Here is a 22,584-nt window from a genome sequence, read left to right as displayed (position 1 = left end):
AGAAATGCTTCGACAGCAGATCTCAGCTTACATAGCAAAGATTCAATCTGAAGAATTCCTAAAAACAACACGCAACCTTGAACACACACTTTTCTAACAGGCAACAGCTCAGTGTGTGAAAGGGAGCCGGTTCAGTGCGTCGAGCGTCCTACACTCTAAGGGTTGAGCCTGTTGAGTCATTTTGTTGGGTTATTTGAAACAATACAGCCCTCCGACGCAACAACCCAGCGGTGGCTTTACTACAACAACCCATCTGATGGGTTACACAGAGTGTGGGCTTCTCCATCCTCGTCAGGAGAGATCTTAACGCCGCTGAATTGGTGCATTACTTCAGTAAATTAAACGTTTCTTACGACAGGAATATATGAGGAAAATAGAGGAAAACTAATTGAAGCGGAGAGGAGAGAGAACTTTGAAAACTGGCTGCAGCGAGTTTAGGCCATAGTGCTTTTAGTCTGAAAAATAAGCTAAATATGGTCAAATTTGTTTTCAAACACAAGTTATTAAATATTTTACTTTTAAAAAGCAATTTCGTTGAACTGTATAAGCTGTATAATTGTTGAATTGACGTTCTTTTCTTCACTTTGTTACTCGTACACATGTACATGTTTTTACTCTTGACTATATTTTTGTGCATTTCTGGGTGTTCTTGCTTATTAATAAATGTTCAGCTTTTGATTATTACTGTTGCCTGTGTTGTTTCTGTGTGTTAATTTTCAACGTATTTTGGGTTCATTTTAAGCCAGCAATATAGTTATTTATAATCAATAGCTGAGTTTAATAAAACAACACAGCATGTTGACAACATTTAACCCAACCAGCTGGGTAAAAAAATGCTAGGTTGCCAAATAACCCAAATTGGGTTGTTTTAACCCAGCATGACTTTAGTGTACAAATGAACAAATCCAAAAACAAAACAACAAATTATAAACACAATGGCAAGTCTATTGTAGCGTGAGCCACGATGCTCAGATTGAGTACAGCTTGCATCATTTCCTGTTTCCTCCTTTTACCCATCATTACTCAGCTCTCAACTAAAATTATCAATACAGTGGCAAAAAGACCAAAGCTGAAAACTTCCCACCAATGATTATGTTAATTAGCGAGTGGAGTCTGGGGAGTGGGCGGAGTCCCAGTCCCTGAAGAGTTCACCATGGTTGATAAACCACAAGGTCTCCCGTTGTATGCTTCGTTTTACCAACGGCTGGGTGGTTTGGTGTGATAACGTAGTGGTATTAAGCACTAGTGCTTTTCTCAAAACAAACACAAGCACTAAGATACACACTGAGACCTTTTCTGGTCTTCTAAGTGAGATAAGTCTATCAAGCAGTCAAACAGAAGCTACTTTGTGCATAGAAACTGACACAGACAGAGGAAATGTCAGAGGAAGACACTGTGAATTAAACAGCTCTTTCAACAGCAAGACTTCATACATAATTAAATAGGACACTTGTCTTTTCATTTTAGCCGTACGGATATCTTAGGACATTTCTACCAACATATGTTATAAAATATTACTTCTCTCAGGACAGGGAGGGTGTGTCTATCTATGGATCAAAGACACAGGCATCATTCTCTGGCCTCGCTGTTCTCACAATCATTTTGCATTTGCTTATCTAGCTAGCCCACAAATACGCCCAATAGCTAGCCAGCCGCCTCACTGTCTTCAGCCAACATGAACAATCATCTAATGCATTCTAACTAAAACTGAAAGCTACACATGACTGATTTGAAACATTTTGCATAGGCATATGGATGGAATCAACTCATCTCACAACTGACTTACATAAGTTGTGTCCTAAATGGCATACTATACTATACACTGTGCACTCATCCATCATTAGAATCTCCTCAGCTACGTAAGAAAAGCTGCAACAATGCAAAATGTCCAACATTCTGGGTATTTGAAATGTACTTTTTCAGTGTGAAAACAATACTCACACCATTTAAAAAAGGCAACAAAATAGTGCACAAGTACAAGAATTGGGACGCATTTATCAAGTTTAATCTTATGCTGCTACGCTAAATATGCAATTCACATTAGACCCTAACTGAATATCACATTCTAAACATCATGCACATATCTGCTAAAATAACATTTCCATTTATTTTAACATCTCATCTCATTCACCAACTATTTCATTGAGCATGTCGCAACGCTTAATGAGATTTTATTAATATTTTTTCAGTATTTTTAAGATTGTCACCGTGCATTCTTGAATTGCTTATTTAAAAAAAAAAAAAGAAAAAAGAATACTTTATTCAGCAAGGATGCATTAAATTGGTCTAAAGTGACAGTAATGACTTTTACATTTTTACAAACATTTTATTTTTCAAATAAATGCTTTTTTTTATTCATCAATGAACAAAAATATTAAGCATTACAACTGTTTTCAACATTGAGAACAATAATAAATGTTTCTTGGACACCAAATCGGCATATTATTTTTTTTTTATATTGTTTAAATATAAGAAAAAGAAAAATCTGATTGGTTATTGCGGTATTTTGCCACAATAACCAATCAGAAAAAAAGAAACTGTGTAATTGGTTAGCGTTAGACAGCATCCTGTCCAGACTGGTCCCGCCCCTGAGCACTTAAGTACTCGTTTTTGAGACCTCAGTATTTGAAATTTACTCTATCTCTATCATGCATGTGGCATCCTCAGCAAATAAAGAACACACTCAAAGGCTTAACCAATCAAAGAAACCCACACCCAAAGGCAAGGCCAAACTTTGGCAGTCTTGCCGAAATTTGGGTGCGACAGGCCAATTAAAACAGTTCTGGCTCCCATACTGCCGGATTCAGTGATTAACAAGTAGCACAGCGTCTCCTTCCCATTTTTCTTTCTTTCAATAACCATCTTGCTGTCTGCCACTACATGTCCACTGCTGTGGGCAGCGAGAGTAGGTGGAGGGGAGATAAAAGATCTAATAATCTAATAATCCATACGAATTAACCTGTCCTGTCTCGCTGACTCACAACTGACTGAATGATACCAGCTTCAGGCCTTTGTTTGTGCAGCAGACACGGGCATGCAGCAAGTGAATGGACCTTTCTTAATCTCCATCTCAGACTGTGAAATCCTCTTGTTCCTTTCTGAATTTGTGAGCTTATGCCAGTAAGCTAATGAGAAACCCAACCAAAAAAGTTACATAAAGGAACAGTGCACCCAAAAATGCATCTGCTAAATGTATTCATGTAAAAGTTATTCTCTGTGAAACCACTGATGTTAATTCCATTTGGTTACTGTGGCCATTTAAACAGAAACTACTGTAGTTCATGTCAAGGCAGGGGGGTAAGGTCTGCCAGCTATAGTACTACAAATCTTTCTTTTTGTTTGCACACTATTTCTCTAGACTATTGCTGTCAGACTTTAGTGTCTCAATGGCAAACAATCGGAGCTGCTGTTCTGGCTCCACATTCAGCTGGCCTACAATTCAGTCCACTTCTGAGTCCAATTCTCTGAATCTGAGTCCAGGCAACAGAAAGCCCTAAAAGTGATGGAGTGCTGACGTATCAGTGCCTGAGGCATGTGTCGAGATTGCTGAACCAAGACTGCTGATAAACCTTATTTTTATATACGATCATATACATTATTTTCAAGAAATAACCAGTAAATTGAATATAAAAATGAAAAATATATATATTCAAATGAAAGTAAATTAAAACGTAAACAAAATACAATATAATGATTCGATTTTTTTTTTTTTAAAGACCTAGATAGTTTGGGATCAAATATTTGTATTTATATTTACTATAAATTATAGTAAAATAATGGTTTCATCATATATTTTGTAAAAGGGTTCAATGGCTAAAGCAATATAACACTAAATCTATGTCAAATTTGAGATTATGAAATTTTGTGTGATTTTCATTTTGAAATTATTTTTTAATAATGTGTGATTTTAATTGTTGGATACAGTCAAGAAGTCCAGAACCTCTGAGGTAGGATATTTGATGCGTTTAAAAATATAACGATATGTTTATTTTATGTTAGCTAATAGTTTATCTATTAACTGATTTAAAAAAGTAATGTGACACAAATTTGTACCCTTTTCATGGAAAAGCTCTTTTGATGTTGAACTGAACATGGTGTCAAACTTGGTGTAACTTGCAAATACTTTTAACCCAGCTAAGCAAAGCGCAAAAGCAACATTGTAATGAAACTTGTTGGAACAGTATATTGTATCCATAGCAAATCTAAACAGTGTCTCAATGTTTCAAAGACCATGCAAACCTTGATTCATATTAGACATTAAACATAATACATTCCCTCTTGTCATATGGGTTCTTGTGGTTACCGTGTGACATGGTCCAATTTTTTATATATATATATATATATATATTAGGGATGCACCGATGCATCGGCTGAACATCGGTAACGGCCGATATTTGCCTCGTTAACTGCCATCGGCCATCGGGAAATAAAAATGACATTCGCCGATGTCACATGGGCGTCAGTTTGGTTTGATATGCTGGGGACAGAGACGCATTCGGAAGTGCATTTTCAGAAGTGCTGGGTACAATGACGCATTTATTTATTTATTTTCTATGAGAAAACTCCTTTTCTCGAGAAAAGAACGACCATATGGTGTGTAGCAGAAGAAGCGGCGGAGTATGCACGATCCGCGAGTGCTGAAGACGTTCTGCACGGCTTTGATGGGTGCGCAGGAGGACACAAATGGGCGGCGACTGCTTCTTCCAGTGGGGGGAGCTTTTCCCTCAGGGCCGTCAACAGATAGAGCGTTAACTGTACACACCGCCGCCGACTTGAGCTGCAAAGAAACTCTGGCCTCCCTGTCAAGGACTCTTGTCAAAAAGTACGGGGAAGCTTGACCGCTCTGAATAGTGAGTGAGAGCGCGTGCGCGGTCGGGGCTCTCTCTCTCTCTCTCTCTCTCTCTCTCTCTCTCGCAGAAGAGCGCGTACGCGCTTAAAATTTAATATTTTGGTATGAACATTCACCCGTGTTTTTTCCCTCATAAATGCGAACACGAAAAATAAAATGAATATTATAATGTTTTTTTTGTTGGGTCAGACAATGATTACCAAATTTCTCTCTCATATTGCTCTTCATAACAACTGAAAAAGAACTTATAAATAAGGTTATAACTGTCAACCAGAAAGTGACATTAAAGGTTTTTTTTGTTTCATAAATTGGTCTGATTGAATTTGTGCTCATTCTAGGATAGTGTGATCAAGAGCCGAAAGACTTGTATGTTTCCGTGGCACAAAAGAAGGAATAAATAACAAAAAGAAAAAACATCGGCATCGGCCAAGTTGTTATGTTAAACATCGGTATCGGTATCGGCCCAGAATTTCCCAATCGGTGCATCCCTAATATATATGTATATATACACACATACACGTATATGTATTTTCTTTAATTTATATTATTGAAACACCATTATTAGCCAAAATAACAGCTATTTGGCTGTTTTCCATTACATTCTTCAGCACTTGTTACCTGACTGATTGCTGGTGGACATTTAGGTGTGTTTGTGTGTGTTACCCACCTTTGCCAATCTGCACAAATCCAATAATGATGATGAGGGCCAGGGCGAGTAGCTTAGCAGCGGCAAAGGCATCTTGGACCCTTGTGGCGGCCTTCACGCTGTAGCAGTTGATAGCAGTCAACAACACTATGGGGAGAGAAGGAGGCAGAAAAAGAACCAACGGCACTTATTTTTAGTCTTTCACAACACAGGTTCAGAGAAAGTTAACCTAAATACTTGGTAAACTAATTAGGAGGGAATTTGTCAGCCATGCTTGAACTCAGGAGGCGTCGCTCACAAAGCGCTGTTTACGTTTAGTTACACGTGGCAGCACGCTCGCTAGTGCGTCATTTTTCTAATGAAATAGCATGGCTGCCAAATTTGTACTTACTTATTATCAGACATCAAATAAAGTGCGGTCAAATATCTGTCCGATCTTGAAAATGTCAGCACCAAATGTAAGGTTCAAATGAATATAAATATAATATTCTGCAGGACACATTAATCTGCCTAATGGGTTCTAATTGTATTACAGGGTGGATCTGCAAACGATTACCTGAATCATACTCAAATGTCTCGGCCCTAGTTATTCCATCCACTTACTTTACTTTTTGTTTGGTTAATTCCGTTTCAATGTGATTAAAGGGTTAGTTCACCCAAAAATAAAAAGTATCCCATAATTGACTCACCCTCAAGCCATCTTAGGTGTATATCACTTTCTTCTTTCAGCCAAACACAATCAGAGTTATATAAAAAAATATCCTGGCTCTTCCAAGCTTGATAATGGGAGTGAATAGAGCCTGAGATTTTTAAGCCCAAAAAAGCGCATCCATCCATCATAAAACTCACCCATATGGCACCAGGGGGATAATAAAGGCCTTCTGAAGCGAAGCGTTGCGTTTTTGTAAGAAAGATATCCATATTTTTAACTGTATAAACTATAATCACTGGCTTCTGATAATAGCCGTACGCAAGTCTAGTTCTGGCGGAAGAGTGAACTCTGACCCGACACATGAAGTATTGATGAACGCGGAAGCGCAGAGGATAGAGCGAAACAAAACACTGGTCACGAATTAGAAGTCTAAAACGAGAATTTTTAAAGAGAAATGACGGAGGAGCTTGAGTTTGTTGCCCAGTATATTGATTAGGCCTATAGTTTATAAAGTTGTACAAATTTATATTTTTCTTACAAAAACGCTTTGCTTCAGAAGGCCTTATTCACCCCCTGGAGCTGTATGGATTACTTTAATCATGGATGGAAACCCTTTAACAGAAAGCCTATTGACTGGACGACTATGTGACATAATTTTTTAATAAGACTGATTGAATTTGTCTGAGCTGATAGCCGTGTGGGTAACGATTTAGGAAAACACATTTAATTGCAATTTTTCTGATTTTTTCCCACTGGTTCGCTATGCTTTTGTGTAGGGCTGTACGAATTAACAAAAAAATTATTTTAAAATTATTTTGTCATATTTTTTTGTTCAATAAATAAATATACCATAGTCATAATATTTGTACAAAATGTACAAAAATACATAAAATTATATTGTATGACTGTATGATTATAACTGTATGAATATAGGTGGCATGGTGGCTCAATGGGTAGCAGCACCGTTGCCTCACAGCAAGTAGGTCCCGGTTTGAGTCCTGGATGAACCATGAGGCCTTTCTGTGTGTGTGCTACCCTGCCTATGGCCCGGATGAGCTACACAAGGTAAGTGGTTTGAAAAACAAATGGATGTATAAAAAATTAAATGAGCAGGTATATGTGCCACAGAATGCTTGAAACATAAAAGTTCACCGACCAAATACTGGTAAACAGATTTTGAAGGAATAATAAAAATCATGAGCCCCTATCACACCAGCCTCAAGCTCCCTATTAAATGTGATTAACTAACGAATACTTCAAAGAAGCATTAGCTGTAAATTGGTCTAGGCACCAAACAGAGAGGCGAAACCCAAAAGCCTTTGTGTGCCCCTAATGTACAAAAGGGGGTCTGTATTGGGTAGGACAGTAGAGCCTGGGCCCCCTCAAGCAAGAACACATGCACACACTGATGGATTAATGTCGGGCATTGCAGTTCTCGTTCTTAATAGACTAGGATCATGAGACGGGTTCCTCCCCGAAATCCCTTATGGCAAGAGCATGGTCTGGCTCAAGGGGCGTCTCACATGGATACCGACTTACGCAGCATAGTTTAATGCCACGAACCAATCCCGAAGGCCCCTTTTTCAATCATAACCTCAAAACCCATGAGAAATTGGGTCAGGGGAACAATGGCCAGCTGCTACGCCAACAGACACAAATACTGTCTATGAGGAACCAGACCATAAAACTGGGCACTTGAGTTTAACATTCAGTGTTTATATCAAATGTGTAAATCCCATAACTTGTCGTATGGTCATAGTCGTCTTTACCTCCCTTTCTGTCTTGTCATGTGGGTTCTTATAGAAGGATTAGACTAGCAGGGCGAGATTACAGCGGATAGTGGGTGCTGTGTTATTTCACTCCCTCACAATCACAAAGAATACACATTCCTGTACCCCAATCAAGCATTCATCTGGCTTAAATGAGAAAGGAGGAGGAGAGTGAGAAAGAAAAATACAGGGAAAGAAAGAGAGAAATATGGGTTTTAATTTGTTGGCCAATTGGTAATTAGGGCTTGAGCTAATTCTGCTAATCCTGACTGGTTTAAACCTGCGGGAGGGCTTCATTGCTCGCATTGCTGCCATGGTGTATCACACCCTCAACATATTGCCATGAGCATGAATGTCAAAGATCTGTGAATGTGTGATTGTAGCACTGCAGGGCTACATTCATTAACTCTTATTGGTCTTTACTCACACTGCAGGAAACACCCACAATTTATGGCACGCTATCCCTAATAGCACACATACCTCTCTGGGACGTCTATTTGATGTGCGTGTTTTCATCTGGGAGTTGTATTTTTTTTTACAGTGTTTGCATCTGAGAAGTTTCCTGTCAGATGTTAAATAGACATTTAGAAAACGTCTTTAAGATGTTTATGATAAAGAATGTATGTAAAACTGACTTTTTAAAGATGTTTATAAGATGTTTGTACACATATGCTTTCCAGATGAACCGCTCTTTAACAGACATCTTGGAGACGTACGTGTGCTATCTATATGGGAATACAATTAGTAGTGAGATCATTTACAATTAATAATCATAGTTTAGACAGGTTATGTTATTGCATACAGGCCAACAGGTATATTTAAGTGGAGTTTCTGAAACATAAAAAATCAGAGTAATTATTAAGTTATTAATGTAAGATGTTTTACATTATTAGCATCGGTTAATAACTTAAAACATCAAATAAACTACATTACTCTGCAAGTTCCTTGCTAAAAGAAATCTGATGTGCATTTTCTCAAAATATAATATACATTCGAAATCAATATAATTAATATTAAAGCGTCGCTAAATTGGTATAATTAATATTAACAATGCAATTCATTTGCATAAAGCCCGCCAAGGTGATGTAGCAGCGCGTGTCACTTCCACCACTAGATGATGAAATTTCTCTGCACCTTTTCAACACACTATTCATTTCCTCATATAAGCTACACATGCCGTATCAGTGTCAAAACATGGCGTTTCTGTCTCGAGTTACACATGTTTCTGTTAGATACGTAGTAAAAAAAAAAAAAATTCACTTGGCAGAACTGAGATAAATATTTTTGACGGCGAGTAAATGAGGACACTTGAACGCTGAGAAGATGGAAGCGCGTTAATGGCACGTGGAATGACAGCGGAGGTAAACTCTAACGTCAGAAACATTAAACGGTGGATATTCATAATAAAGGCTGACTTAAGCCCTCTGTGGATTTATTTATATAGGAAATAAAGGGGTAAAACATCTTTATGTGACCTAAGGTAACAGGTTACTTACGGATACATAGGCAGGCGATCAGCTTTGCCCCTGACTCAGGGACAGGGCAGAAGGGAAAGATGGGCTTCAGGAGATATGTGGCGAAAACATAGGCGACAATATACTGCGAGGACGGCCTTATGATGAGAAGCTCGATCCAGAGTTTCAGAAACGCAGGTAGGGAGCCGTAAACTTCAAGGATGTAAGCGTAGTCACCCCCTGATTTGGAGATGGTGGTCCCCAGTTCGGCATAGCACAGCGCGCCTATAGTGGAGAAGACGCCACACACAGACCACACGACCAGCGACAACCCGACAGAACCGGCTTCTTTCACCACTCCGGTTGGAGTCACAAAGATACCAGAGCCAATAATGGTGCCTACAATAATGGCCACGCCGTTGACGAGAGTTATAGTTCTTTTAAGCTCGACTGTCTCTTCTCCCTCCGCAGCGCTGATATCTGCGGTCGGGCTTTCAGGCGTGCCGTCTCCTGGTCGGCTCATGTTGCCATTCCCTCCTCTGCTGGAGAGCATCTTCTCCGTCACCTGCTCTTCATCCCGGTCCGCGGATGTATTTGAACTCCGTTTCTTTAACGCTGACATTGCTTCCTTTTGTCAAACAAAGCCAGACGCTTTGTTTTGCTTTTATTAAGTGTGAAAAAGATCCTTTCAGCTCCTTCAGACTGGGCTCTCTGATGCACGGCGGTACCGTGGAGTCAGGTCTGACTCAGAGAAACGTGGTTTCTGAAGTGTGTCAAGTCAACGTTGTAGTGAGGCTCACAAAAGCATCTCCTGATTCGGCCTGCCTCTTTCCTCCTAATAAACGCGTCATTCTCTTCAGTATTACTGACATAGCTATCGCCCTCTAGTGTCTCAACTCCTCAATGGACTGAGCGGTCCTGCAAGTTGAGCAAGTCAAACCAGGGCCTTTCATAATTTTGTATTGCAGTTGAACTCCCTAAGTACCCCTTGAGTTTGAAGTCACGTCAGGATATTTAAATTGATATAATCATTTAATTAGGGCTGCATGTTTATGACAATCAATATGGTCAATTATTTCTCTTGATATTACAAATATACTTCATTTTGAACCGTATGGAAAAACTATAGGGGTGCATTCAAGTTGATTGGGACACTTTTTGCAAATCAACCTGAATTCACCCTACTTTTTGAATGCTATAGAGCGCAAGTAATGCTACTAGAATATTCTAAAAGACTTGGCTGTTTTTATTATTAATTGTGCTGTATTTTGACACATTTTTACAGTCTTTACTTAACGTACACAGTTGGAATATTTTAATTGATGTTTTTAATTTGATACATTTTGAATAAACTTGTTTTTATTATTCAAATTGCCTTATTTGCACAATATTACAACCCCTCTGCAGTTTCACTTTGAAAATGTGTGAACAACTTGTTGGAAAACCAGTTTTCCCAGTAGCATAATTAGTCTTGTTTTTTTATTTTTTTATTTTTTTTTAGTCAAGTATTTTCTGTTTTATATATTCAGATAATCCTTGGCTAGACGTGAATTGCCATTACTTGCCGTTTCAGGTTCAGCCCTTAAGAATTCTTTAGACTCAAACTTGATCATAATGTCTGAAGAAGCATATGAAAAAATAACAAAAGTTGTCCCTGCTAATTTCCTGTTTTCAGGTAAAGGCCCTTGAAACATCATGTGACATTCCCTGTGGGCTTTAAAGATATTAGTTCTCAAATTAAACAAAACAACTTAAAATTTCCTCCACAAGCTTGTGTGTTTCAAAGAGAATGACTTGCATGTCACATGCCTTCAAGGTATCAATCTCGGAGGACCTGAAGAGTATTATGTTAATACTTCATGACCTAGATTTGCATTTAATTTAAAGGTTATTCGTCAAGCATAAGACAAATATGTTGCTCCCACCTGCCTTCTCTTTGCACATGTGCTCTGATATAGGCTACACGTTTTTTAAGTTAGCCTCCCCATCATGAGAATTACATTTTATTTATGTTTTCTCAGCTTAAAGATAAATGAGACAGCAGGCGACTTTTTATTTGATAAGTTATGTGGTTTCTGCTGTGTTGCGGCCTGATTTTTAAGAGTTCAGTTTTCTTTCTCTACAGGAGAGATGGGCGTGGGTGTCTCAGTTCCCTGGCATCACAAGAGCTGGATGTCATTAGAAGTAGAAAACAATCTTTCGAGGGCCTATCAGGTTTGTGCCAAGATTTAATGTACGTTTTAGACAAATTTGTAACTTTGGGGATATTCACCGACAGCTGGATCAGTACTGACAATCTCTCTGTGAATATCTGAAATGAACACTCAATTGATTGGTTTGAAACGTTCACTTTTTTCAGTTCATCCAAGTCAAAACACTGTTTGATCTAAAGAGGAAAACAGCTTGATTGGAGTTCTGAGAAACATCTTTAAGCCATAGGTTCCTGTTTATAGAAAGCTGAATGGAGTTTTCTTTTCGTCTTAAAATAACCTGCAAAAACACAGGAACTAAACCATAGTAAGAAGCCTCGTATTAGAAGCTTTCATCTATGACTTCTATTCAATTATGGATGCATGAAATCTCAGAAGACACTCGCATCCACCATCCCTTGAGCTATTCCACAGTTGCAGAACATCTTTCTTCATCAAAACTGTGACCATCTCCAGGGTTTTCCAAAGTCGTCGTCTTGATCTCCTGCTCTTCAATCAGTTCACCTCTATAGTTTGTTTTTCCTGTTGAGCTCAAAGAGCATGTTGCTAAATTCTCTCACACAATGATGGGAAACCATGGTGTGTTTGGGATACGCAAAAACCCAGTGTCTCGTCCCATTTTTATAACTCATGCAGCCAAGAACAACAAACATGGAACGGAATCTTTTTGAACCAAGTTTGAGACAAAACTCAATCCAGATTCCCCAGCCTCGACAAACACCCACACCCTGGCCTTATTCTCGGTCTCTTGATATTTGAAGGTGCTGTCTAGCCCCTAACTCATCTGAAACTTGCTTTCCACTGGTTCAGATATATAGCCTGAAATCTACTTAACTTTTAGAGAAGGTCAATAGATAGCGGCCATGGTTATGAAATGAGTACAAGGTGTTTACCTTTGAGAACACTCCTAAAAAAGGTTAATATTGGTTGACGGAGATCTTAGCAGAGGGAACATTTATGTGATAACATAGAATTATCCTACAACAAGCTTTATTTATTCTTTTTTGTTTGTTTTAAATACAGCTTAAAAAAATTCTAAAAATGCACTTTCTTGAGTTGCACTCCATAACCAGCCATTAAAATGTAAACGTAACAATTGAGAAATTCAGGAAAATTTGGTCATGAAAGCTTTAATAATATGTATTACTTATGCACCACTGTGAATTCATTTTTGATTAAAGGTTTAAATATAAAACAGTTTTTTTTCATACAAGAGTACTGAATGCAATTTAAAATAGTTTAAAGGAATTATGTGTAACAGTCCACCCCTGAAGACTGATTGTTTTATATCATTTTTCAGACTAAAAAAAGGTCTATAGGCTCCCCCCCTGCTAAATCTGCCAAAACACGTACTATTTAGCGCATATGATCCGGACCTAACCAGCACCTGGTGCAACAACGCTTGCTGGGATGGGGCCCCATAAACCTCCGGCACCACCCTCTTCCTGCTTAAATTCCCAGGGCACATGCTTGCATACACCCAAAAGTAAAACAAATTGAAAATCCACCAAATATGGGCCAAATACACAAAAAAGACATTTCCATTTCCTACAAAATCTCAATACAACTTACAACGAATAATACAGTGTTTGCACACAATACAAGAATGAAATCATAAAGTTTTGCATACATTTGCATCATACAATGTATAATAGGCAGCAGAAGTGACAGTTATGTAAATGACATGACAGGTGAGAAGTCTATAAAACAAAACTAGATTTAGTGTTAAATCACGTTTATTAATTTCCCTTAAAAGTAGCAAGCCTCAAGCTACTTGAAAAGACAAAACAGAGGCAAACCCTATCAAAAAAACAGAACAGTCATGTTTCATGGCCAACATGGCCCTCAAAGCCAACAGCAAAAAGTATCCAAGAACCTCAAACCGTAATTCATTCACTGCATAATTCAAATTCAACAACAAAAGGTGTCTTCACACACTATTCATCGCTGCTTCAATGAGAAAACATTGTTCCAGGACCTCCTAATGTGAAAGAATGTTCACAACTCTGAAGACTTGAGCAGGTGGAGGGGAAAGGATCCCAGTCTCCCCGTAACCTAAAGTTTGTACAGTGTAAATCCAGCTTTCCAGTCTAGTTAGTATTTCTTTGAATTTCAATCATGTACCCAATAGGGAAAATACCAGGTGGCCCATTCAAATGAGAGGCCACTTTAGGGACAGTTTGCACAAGAGCATTGATATTCAGCCATCACAAAGAGACCGTCAGCGTCTCTTCGCAGTTACAGCTTCATGTTGAACTTCTGCAGATCCCATGTTACTTTTCAACCATCCTCTAAATATTATCATCATCAATCTAAAAACATTGATGTAAACGCACGTAAATAAAGCTATTAACATAAGAGGTCCTGGATGTTTCTAACAATTTTAGTGTTTAATTTTGAACTGTTTCATTCTTATTGCATTTACAGCATATTTCAGACAAGGAAAACGGAATGCACCAATATTGAAGTATAACAATCAGTTGGTCTTACTGTAGATCTCATTTCTACATTGTGCCTGGTTTCATGTCCACCTCTAGTGGAGGAATTTAATAGAGCATACATGCTCGAATACGGAGGTTCCCCTCTGAAAGGTGTTTCATGAAATAGTGGAAAGACACATCCAGGTGCTCCCAAATACAGTTTTACAAGACGTTCTCACATAAAGACTAGTTTCTCTGTTATTGTTTTTTAAAATCACCAACACTAAATACACTTTCAAGATCCACAGATGAACAAATACGACTGTGATATCATGAGAACAACTAAAACTATAAGAGATTTGGAGGCACATTTTACCAAAAGGCAAATATGGCCAACCACTTGAGCAGTTGATCAGATTACTGATTACACGAGAGCAATGGAGAACTAATCAGAGATTATGTCCAATGCAAAAGGCACTAGGGATGATAATTACCTATTCTGCACAAATCTGAAGCACATAGCAACTACAGTAATGCATATTCACTAAACAACTGTGCGCATTAATCTACTCCTTTTCTTTTTACATTTCTAAATGTCTAGTGCACCTTTTATAAAGGCTATATTTCTTATTTATAGTCTTATATTAAAGTCTTACTATACTGCAATGCTCAAATGTAGAGCCTTTAAATATCTCAGATTTTCTCTTTAGATGTGTATTAGATCTACTGAAAATAGATTATTTATTAGCATCTAAAAACAAATCAAAAGTGAAAGGCATTGTGCAGTATCATGCATCAAATAAATTCCCTCGCAGCAAACAAGGTAAATGTACCACTAAACTAAAACTACTGTATACATAAAAACTTTACTAGGTCTAATGCCTCAAAACAAGGCATGTGCAATCTGTCAGCGATCCACAAGAGGGGGCTGTTTGTCAAACGTGGACACCCCATGCCACTATAGTTAGGGGAAATGTGCGTGTTTCATAGTGAAATTAGAATTTCTTGAATTCTAGCATTATTTTCAATACTTGTACAAATACAGCAAAATGACGATGAATTGGATGAACCTTTTGACAGAGGAATAAACAAACTCTTTCAATAACTATATATCTTTGCTAATCCCTATCTAAACCTATATGCCTGGTTGGAAATGGTGAAAACATTTACAAAATCCAGTTAAGACCATACGGATATCAGAACCCCAGAATAAAAAGTGACTGATGAGTCTTTTTGTGATTTTTGGATGTGAATAAGGTCACTGAGTTGTGTTGCTACTCCATTGGGGGAGCATCTTGGAGGAAGGGGGAAAACGAAGAGCGTACAGTCCGTCCCTTCACAGCCTGCTGAACGCGGAAGTTGTTGACCATACTTCTTTGCACCTGCTCTTCTGCCGACGTGAACAGCAAGCTTCGAAACACTGCCAGCTGAGAGAAAGAGAAACAAAAAGAATAGGAGAGAATATTTCAAAAAAGAAAACATCCAAATATTGGCATTTAGAATGAGCGAAAAAAAGGGAGATTATATGTAAAAGACAAACAGGGTGAACCGAGAAAACAGATGTCAGCAGTCAGCCAGACGAGCTTTTCCGTTCCATTTCCCAGGTTACCATGGAGCAGTGGAACATGAAGTCGGAATAACAAACAAGACTCCCAGCAGAGTCCAAACCTCCAGTGTGAGGTGACTCAAAGCTTAAATTCATAGCTTTCATAAGCTGTTGGTACTGATGTAGGCCCACTGCGCAGACTTTCAGAACACAAACATCTTACATTTATTGAAACTAAGCTGTAAAAATCCAAACTGCTCTGATCTTCCACAGCTTTCTGACGTCAAAAGGAAGCAGAATATATACCATACTATTATTGCTAAACACCAGAAGAACTAACAACTAGCGTTAAATGCAAACGTTTGTCAAACCCTGCACTGTTCCTACACATCTTTTACAATTTAAAGGGATAGTTCACTCAAAAATGAAAATTGTGTCATCACTTACTCAACCTCGTGTTGTTAAACCTGTATGGGTTTCTCTGTTCTGTTGAACACAAAAGAAGATATTTTGAAGAATGTCGGTAACCAAACAGTTGATGGACCCCATTGACTTCCATAGTGGGAAAAAAAATATACTATGGAAGTCAATGGGGTCCATCAACTGTTTGGTTACCGACATTCTTCAAAATATCTTCTTTTGTGTTTAACAGAACAGAGAAACCCATACAGGTTTAGAACAACACGAGGTTGAGTAAGTGATGACACAATTTTCATTTTTGAGTGAACTATCCCTTTAATGGACCATTTTCACAGAGTGTGATGACAAGATTCCACAATTATCAACATCGCAAATCAACATCTCGTCTCCCGTTCAACACTATAGAAGTTTACCCAACTACAATGACTTCTGCTTCTGAAAACCCTGGAAATGTGAAAAGGGTCTATAGAGATTTTTTTTTTTAGATCCTCTTACAATCTAATAGAGGCTTTGCAAAGAGGCTGTTATTGAAGTATGTAGCATTAAAAAAACAATACTAGACAGACACAACTGCAAAGCTAAAGCAGAGATATCACTTAATGTTACATTAGAAGAAGGTGTTTCTTAAAGGTGCAGCAGCAAAAACTGACCATTTAATTCTAAAGGTTAGGCAGAAGGTGGAAAATAGTCATATGTGACCCTGGATCACAAAACCAGTCTTAAGTCGCACGGGTATATTTGTGGCAATAGCCAACAATACATTGTATGGCTCAAAATTATCGATTTTTCTTTTATGCCAAAAATCATTATGATATTAAGTAAAGATCATGATCCATGAAGATATTTTGTAAATTTCCCACCTTAAATATATAAAAAAAAAAAATTGTGAGTTGATGCAGCACAATCGCCTAAAGAAATGGACAAATTTAAAGGCGAAATTTATATTAGGCGATTTAATATTTAGATTTTTCTGCACCCTCAGTTTCCAGATTTTCAAATAGTTGTATCTAGGCCAAATATTGTCATATCCTAACAAACCTAATACCAATGGAAAGATTATGTATTCAGCTTTCAGATGATGTATAAATCTCAATTTAAAAAAAAAATGACACATAAGACTGATTTTGTGGTCCAGGGTCACATATAAACTATATCATGATTGTTTGGGATGCAACACTAGACCTCAGGGGAATTCTTTTTGACCTTTTACTGCACAATCACACTTAAATTTAGCTGCAGTAATTTACATTGACAATTACATAAGACCATGTTTGTTTGTTTTTGCTATAAAAGGTATTCATTAAAATCGGCATGAAACAAAAAATTCACTTTATCTATTTTCTAAATGCATCTTAATGCAATTGTGAACAATTCATCCATGCATTTGACTGACTGAGGCTGGATTTGGCTCATTTATCATTTAGTCTGCTTAAACCCCACCCCTTTTTTACAATCAACTGCAAGCTCGCATTCAGATTTGCCTCCATCCAATCAACATCAACCGATGGATTGAACAGTCCACCTGATACATTGTTTTCTTTCGATAATTCGTTTCACTCACAATACGGAAGAACTGATCTGTCGCTAATTACTTTACAGTAAGACTTTAAGATCAACTGACTACCTTGTCCGTGTGTGTAATGTCCACGAATATTACATAGAATAATAGAACATTTTTCATTTTTTATTTCTTTAAATATGCCACTGAGAAAAATATTCCTTTAATTTCCTGTGTCATATCAGCCTCCTACCTGATCGTGACTGACTTCAATATGCTGTTTCATCACAAGCCATGTCACCGCCTCAGTAAGAGGAGGAGTGGTCAGAGAACCTGCGTATGTCCAATAGTCATCGATGTTCTCCGGAAGGAGACATGCAGGGTCGAACTTGTTAAACTCTACCAAGCTGTCCTGGGTGACAAAGGATGAGAATATTACATACTGCAAGACTGTACCAAAAAAAAATGTATGCAACAAGATTAATCACCCACATCCCTCGGTTTCCAAAATATCATGCTCTGAGGTTCTTAATCTCAGTTTATGACTCACAACAGTGCCAGTGTGTACAAAACACAATATTTGATGCCTTACCTTGTGTCTGACTGCTGGCAAGGCATCCACCAGTTTCTGTAGACCCTCGTGCCTCTTTCCAATCTGTGAAAATACCAAATCAAATTTACTTTTCAATTACAAGGCCTAATAAGCTTAAAGATCCAAGAAGTTTGAGAATAATTACACACATCAGTACCTTAAGAAAGACTCCAATAACAGCTAGTCCATTATCCTCCATAACAGCCTCTTCAAACAAACTGTACTTGTCAGAGTTCCAGTGAACAATATGGAGCTGTGAAAAAAACAAAACAGATACACACTCATGCTAATATGAACTATAATTAAGGGCTCTTTTTCCATTGTGCTTTTTACTTGGTTCAGTTTACGATTACACAATCCTGCAGTTGAACATAGCTAGGTTTTGTGTTTTTGAAGTGCCACGAAAGCTTAAACCAACATCCGTACAATCTGACAGTCCTCCATTCATTCTGGCACGATTAGATTGAACCGAGGAGGAGGGAATAAAAGCACTTTACGCAATAGAGGATCCATTTACAGGGCTGAAATCTGAGCTTTCTTTGTTACACGCACTCACACAGACAAATCAGTAAAGCTAAAGGAGTGTTGAGAGCCGTAACAAGGTCACATTCTCACCGGCGCAAGCTTGGCTTTTTCACTCACACATGCCTCCTTACGTAACTGGCTATGATGAGTTGAAAAGTACAGAACTTTTCCAGGGTTAGTGCCATGTATTCATGGAGGTGACAATCTTTCAGATTTTACCATAGAAATAGTGGGTTGTTCCTAACGGTAAAGTCTCCGCCTCTATTATAGAGAAGCTCTGTCTATTTCGCAATAGAGAAATGCTTCCTCATTGTAAAAAAAAAATGACATCCAGATGACTAAGTCAGACACTAAGTAATTTTTCATTCTTTGTTGCTATATAAATCCTTAAAATATACTGAAATCTTACGTAAGGGTACCTCAGCAGGGTAAAGGCGGCGGTCTATGGAGTGTTCAGAGCCCCAGGCGTTGTTCTCTCCCCAGTGGAAATGAAACTGACACAGTCTGAACTGATCCTCCAGTGGTCCTCCCTTCAGAGCTGAAAGAGATTCATTTCAGTTCACAAAACTTTTAAAACAAAATGTTTTGTTCTTGATACCAAAAATTCACATAAGAAATTCCTACTTGAAATAAGGGAAGCAAAGCCTCCATCAAAGTAATATATGAAGTTACTATTGTAAAACCATAATTAATTAATATAACTAAAGTCATTTTAATTTCTTTTATAGATGACAGTACTTCCTAATGCAGTTTTATTTCAGTAACTGTAGTACTGAACATACTATGGATACCACAGCAAATTTTTTAATTAAGACAGATGAAGATGACTTACTGGATTTGTCAGTGGTGTCGTCATACTCGACCAGAAAAGAGTAGCCATTGTTCCAGATCTGCTGGCAGGTCCTTGGGTCATACTGCACCTTCAGCGGTCTGAGCTGCGGATCAAAGACGCTTCTACGCTCCGCGATGTCAATAGGTGACTGACGATCTCCACCGGGAATGGCAAGCGGCCCCTGCCACATCGGATGTACTGGGGAGAGAATGACCGGTCAGGATAAGGAAACCTAGCAATCTAGGCAGCATTTTGGCTATAAAAAAATATAAAAAATGTGCAAAAACAAGCATGAAGCTCCAAAATGTTGTCTAGACAGGCAGCACACTAGGCTTTTAAACAGTCTAACAGCACAAGACATTTCAGAAAATGTATGCAGCTTTTTACAACAAATATGACAAAAACAGCTGAATAAAAATGCTTTATAAAACATATAGTACACTAGATATAGATAGATAGATATATAGATCACATAAACCTACATTTTATGGCACACAGTGCAGCCTCACATGTTGCGTTATACATTTTTTCTGATTCTAAAATTAAATGCTTAAAATCCCAGCAGGAAAAAAAGCAGCAAAAATAAATCCAACACAAAGCGGCACCAAGAGCCGACGAGCCGTCCTTCTGGAATGTGTTAGAGAAGTAAAAGTCGAAAAGAAAATATGCTTCCTCCTGTGACTCGATAACTCAAATGAAGAAGAAGAAAAAAAAAAATCTGACGTTTGGAATGTCAGGGAAAAACTGACTGTAACGCTTAACAGGAAGACAGTCAGCAGAGTTGTATGCCACCTTTATGAATAGACATTGCGTTGGGAATGTTATAGCCAATCCTTGAGCAAACATGAACACAAGTTCCTACATACAGCAAGGTTTGCCATCGGAGCTCTTCTTACACAATAACTGCTTATATTGTGGTCACATGCTCTAGATTCAACAAAAGGAATTAAATCAGCCAGAGAATGTGACCAACGGGCCTTTCATGAGATTAAAATGGCCTTTACTTTCATTCCTGTCCACCATTTAAGTGGTCTAGTAAAAGGGGATTATAACTGTCCTGACACATTTTGTGGTAAGCAAACACAGCATGGGTTCTAACTATAACTCTCTTATAAAATCTCAAAAGACATACTTATTTAAGCTTAGTCTTTGATTAAATGTAAATTAAAATAAACTTTTGTAATAAACTTGATTTGGGATGTTTACTCTGTAATTTTCATTACCAAAACCATGTAGATGTCAGACCACAATAACTAAATACTTTTTTTTTTTTTGGGAACACTTCACAATAAGATTTCATTTGTTAACATTAGTTGACAAACAATGAGAAATACATTTGTTACAGTATTTATTCACCTTTGTTAATGTTAGTTAATAAAAACAGTTGTTCATTGTTCATGTTAGTTTACAGCGCATTAACTAATGTTTAGACATATTTTTGATTTTAACAATGCATTGGTAAATAATGAAATTAACATTAACTAAGATTAATGAATGCTGTAGAAGTATTGTTCATTCTTAGTTTTATGTAAAGTGGTTAACTAATGAAATTAATTCTATTTCTTTGCTAATTTTCACTTGTTTTAACAACTAGGCTAGTTGTATTTAATATTTATTTATCTTTAACTTTAACTGTTCTTTGCTTTTATGAGGCTTAAACAATTCAAATCGGAAAAGACTGGCTTTATGCGTTGATAAACTAATCGGGATTAGATAAGATAAGGTCTACACAATAGAAATGAAAGCTATAAGCAACTACTAATTGCATGGTAAAGATATGAGTACAAACATATACAACAGTTATAATAATATTCAAGAATAGGACATTTTTTATACATGATATACTTCTTGCATGCAAACCAATTACAAAAATGATGAAATCTAAGTTTATAAATAACAACTCCCACTGAGAGACAGCTTTGTTTAGCCTAAAATTACAACCTTGTGTCCAACTCATTCTTGCAAAAATTACATAAAAAAACACTTTTATGAGTTTTTTAATGTTCTTTATTTGCCTACTTACTACAACCTAATAAAACTATATTTTTAAAAGCTCTTACAGACAAAAACTTGTGACTTATATTGCATCTTCACGGGCGTTTTCAAAGAAATGTTCTGCAGACATCATAAACATGGCCCATATACCTTGTGGGCGTGGCCTGTGGAAAAACAGTGACATGTAAAACATGTAGAGCACGATGTAAAAGGATGGGGTTATTTCAGAATTCATACATCCAAAACGATACCACGCAAGGTGTGTTTGCCACACAAAAACGATGAACAACGCATTACTGCAGTGCAGCTGTCCTGACATAATCAATGCAGTGATCATGTACCATCGTGTTTCATGTAAACACTCTCTGTAATTCAAAACCCGGAAGTCATTCAGGAGGGCGCTTTCGCTGATATTAAACATACACACTGTGACTCCATAATCATCATCCCAGTCATAAATTACATTATAACATCTGTAATAAAACCAGATAGAGAGAAGTGGTAGAGAATTCTTTTGAGAGAATGAAAAATAGTGCACAAGTGGTCCATCAAAAAGACCAAACATTCGGGGGCCCGGGAGGGGGTACTAGTTACATAACGCAAAAACTTCAGCAAACAAACAAAAAAACTTACAGCAAAAAAACACAAACCTTGACTCAGGGCTAGTTTGCTGGAACATGCACTCAGGTTGCATGCCCGAGCAGGAATCCAGCGCTGACTTCTGACATGATTCACCAGATGTCTGTGTATCTGCCGACCGAGAGGCGCTACGATCGCTGTCAGTGTCACCATGGTGTGTTCAGTTCACTTTACCAATCTAAAAATGAATTATGAAGGACCTAACTGCCTGAAGACTCGGATTAAAACTTAAAAGCTTGATTAATAGAAGGTGTCACTCCACGCCATGTGAAATATAACGTTAGTCCTTTGGCGTGCGCGCTCGCGCTGAGCTCGTGCCAACAACACTGAACTAACTTACTCTCGCGCCCTCCCGATTGGCGGATGAACGTAAAAAAAAGAAAAAAAGAGCTGGTTAACACCCACCAAACTACGAATGGGGATCTAGATGTTTCCAATTGTCTCGGTATTACGAAACTCAAAAGGCTTTTGTTTGTAGTCGAGACAGCAGGGCGAAATGTGGACGAACAGGTTTAAATATCCCAGTAGATGGTGGAT

General features: G+C 37.8%; 2 protein-coding genes and 1 long non-coding RNA gene across 4 annotated transcripts in view; 1 reads left to right on the top strand and 2 right to left on the bottom strand.

The window, feature by feature from the left end:
* The window catches only part of slc7a5 (solute carrier family 7 member 5), a 20,064-nt gene extending 9,471 nt beyond the window's left edge, over nt 1-10,593 (bottom strand). Inside the window, exons 1-2 of the mRNA XM_082160196.1 lie at nt 9,413-10,593; nt 5,517-5,642 (exon numbers count right to left, since the gene is read on the bottom strand). Coding sequence (XP_082016322.1) covers nt 5,517-5,642; nt 9,413-9,992 — 706 coding nt within the window. The 5' untranslated portion in view covers nt 9,993-10,593. The remainder of the gene's footprint in view (nt 1-5,516; nt 5,643-9,412) is intronic.
* LOC309490901 lies at nt 5,654-14,758 on the top strand. Its single transcript, XR_014202864.1, has 3 exons — nt 5,654-7,173; nt 7,218-9,277; nt 11,496-14,758. It is a non-coding gene; the product is annotated as an uncharacterized lncRNA (long non-coding RNA).
* On the bottom strand, nt 14,645-22,584 carry ca5a (carbonic anhydrase Va). 2 transcript variants are annotated; one of them, XM_082160238.1, is made up of 7 exons: nt 22,059-22,584; nt 19,414-19,611; nt 19,001-19,119; nt 18,214-18,309; nt 18,057-18,119; nt 17,718-17,876; nt 14,645-15,427 (listed from the first exon to the last, which is right to left on the bottom strand). In XM_082160238.1, the coding sequence occupies exons 1-7, from the start codon at nt 22,198-22,200 to the stop codon at nt 15,275-15,277; spliced, it is 930 nt and encodes a 309-aa protein (XP_082016364.1). In that variant the 5' UTR covers nt 22,201-22,584; the 3' UTR covers nt 14,645-15,274. The 2 variants fall into 2 exon arrangements, with proteins under 2 accessions (XP_082016364.1, XP_082016365.1); XM_082160239.1 differs by lacking the exon at nt 22,059-22,584 and adding an exon at nt 19,896-22,032.

This window comes from Leuciscus leuciscus (genome assembly GCF_965113295.1).
Source record: "Leuciscus leuciscus genome assembly, chromosome: 25".
Taxonomy (NCBI): Eukaryota; Metazoa; Chordata; class Actinopteri; order Cypriniformes; family Leuciscidae; genus Leuciscus; species Leuciscus leuciscus.
The sequence above is the reverse complement of the archived record's forward strand: the minus strand, read 5'-3'. Positions and strand labels throughout refer to the sequence as shown.

Excerpts from the sequence above, each read along its gene's own strand:
- ca5a (XM_082160238.1), bottom strand. The coding sequence starts at position 22,200 with ATGGTGACACTGACAGCGATCGTAGCGCCTCTCGGTCGGCAGATACAC. Across the intron at positions 18,310-19,000 it reads GCCGCCTTTACCCTGCTGAG|CTCCATATTGTTCACTGGAA; the intron begins GTACCCTTACGT and ends TTTTTTTCACAG. Across the intron at positions 18,120-18,213 it reads TTATTGGAGTCTTTCTTAAG|ATTGGAAAGAGGCACGAGGG; the intron begins GTACTGATGTGT and ends GTATTTTCACAG.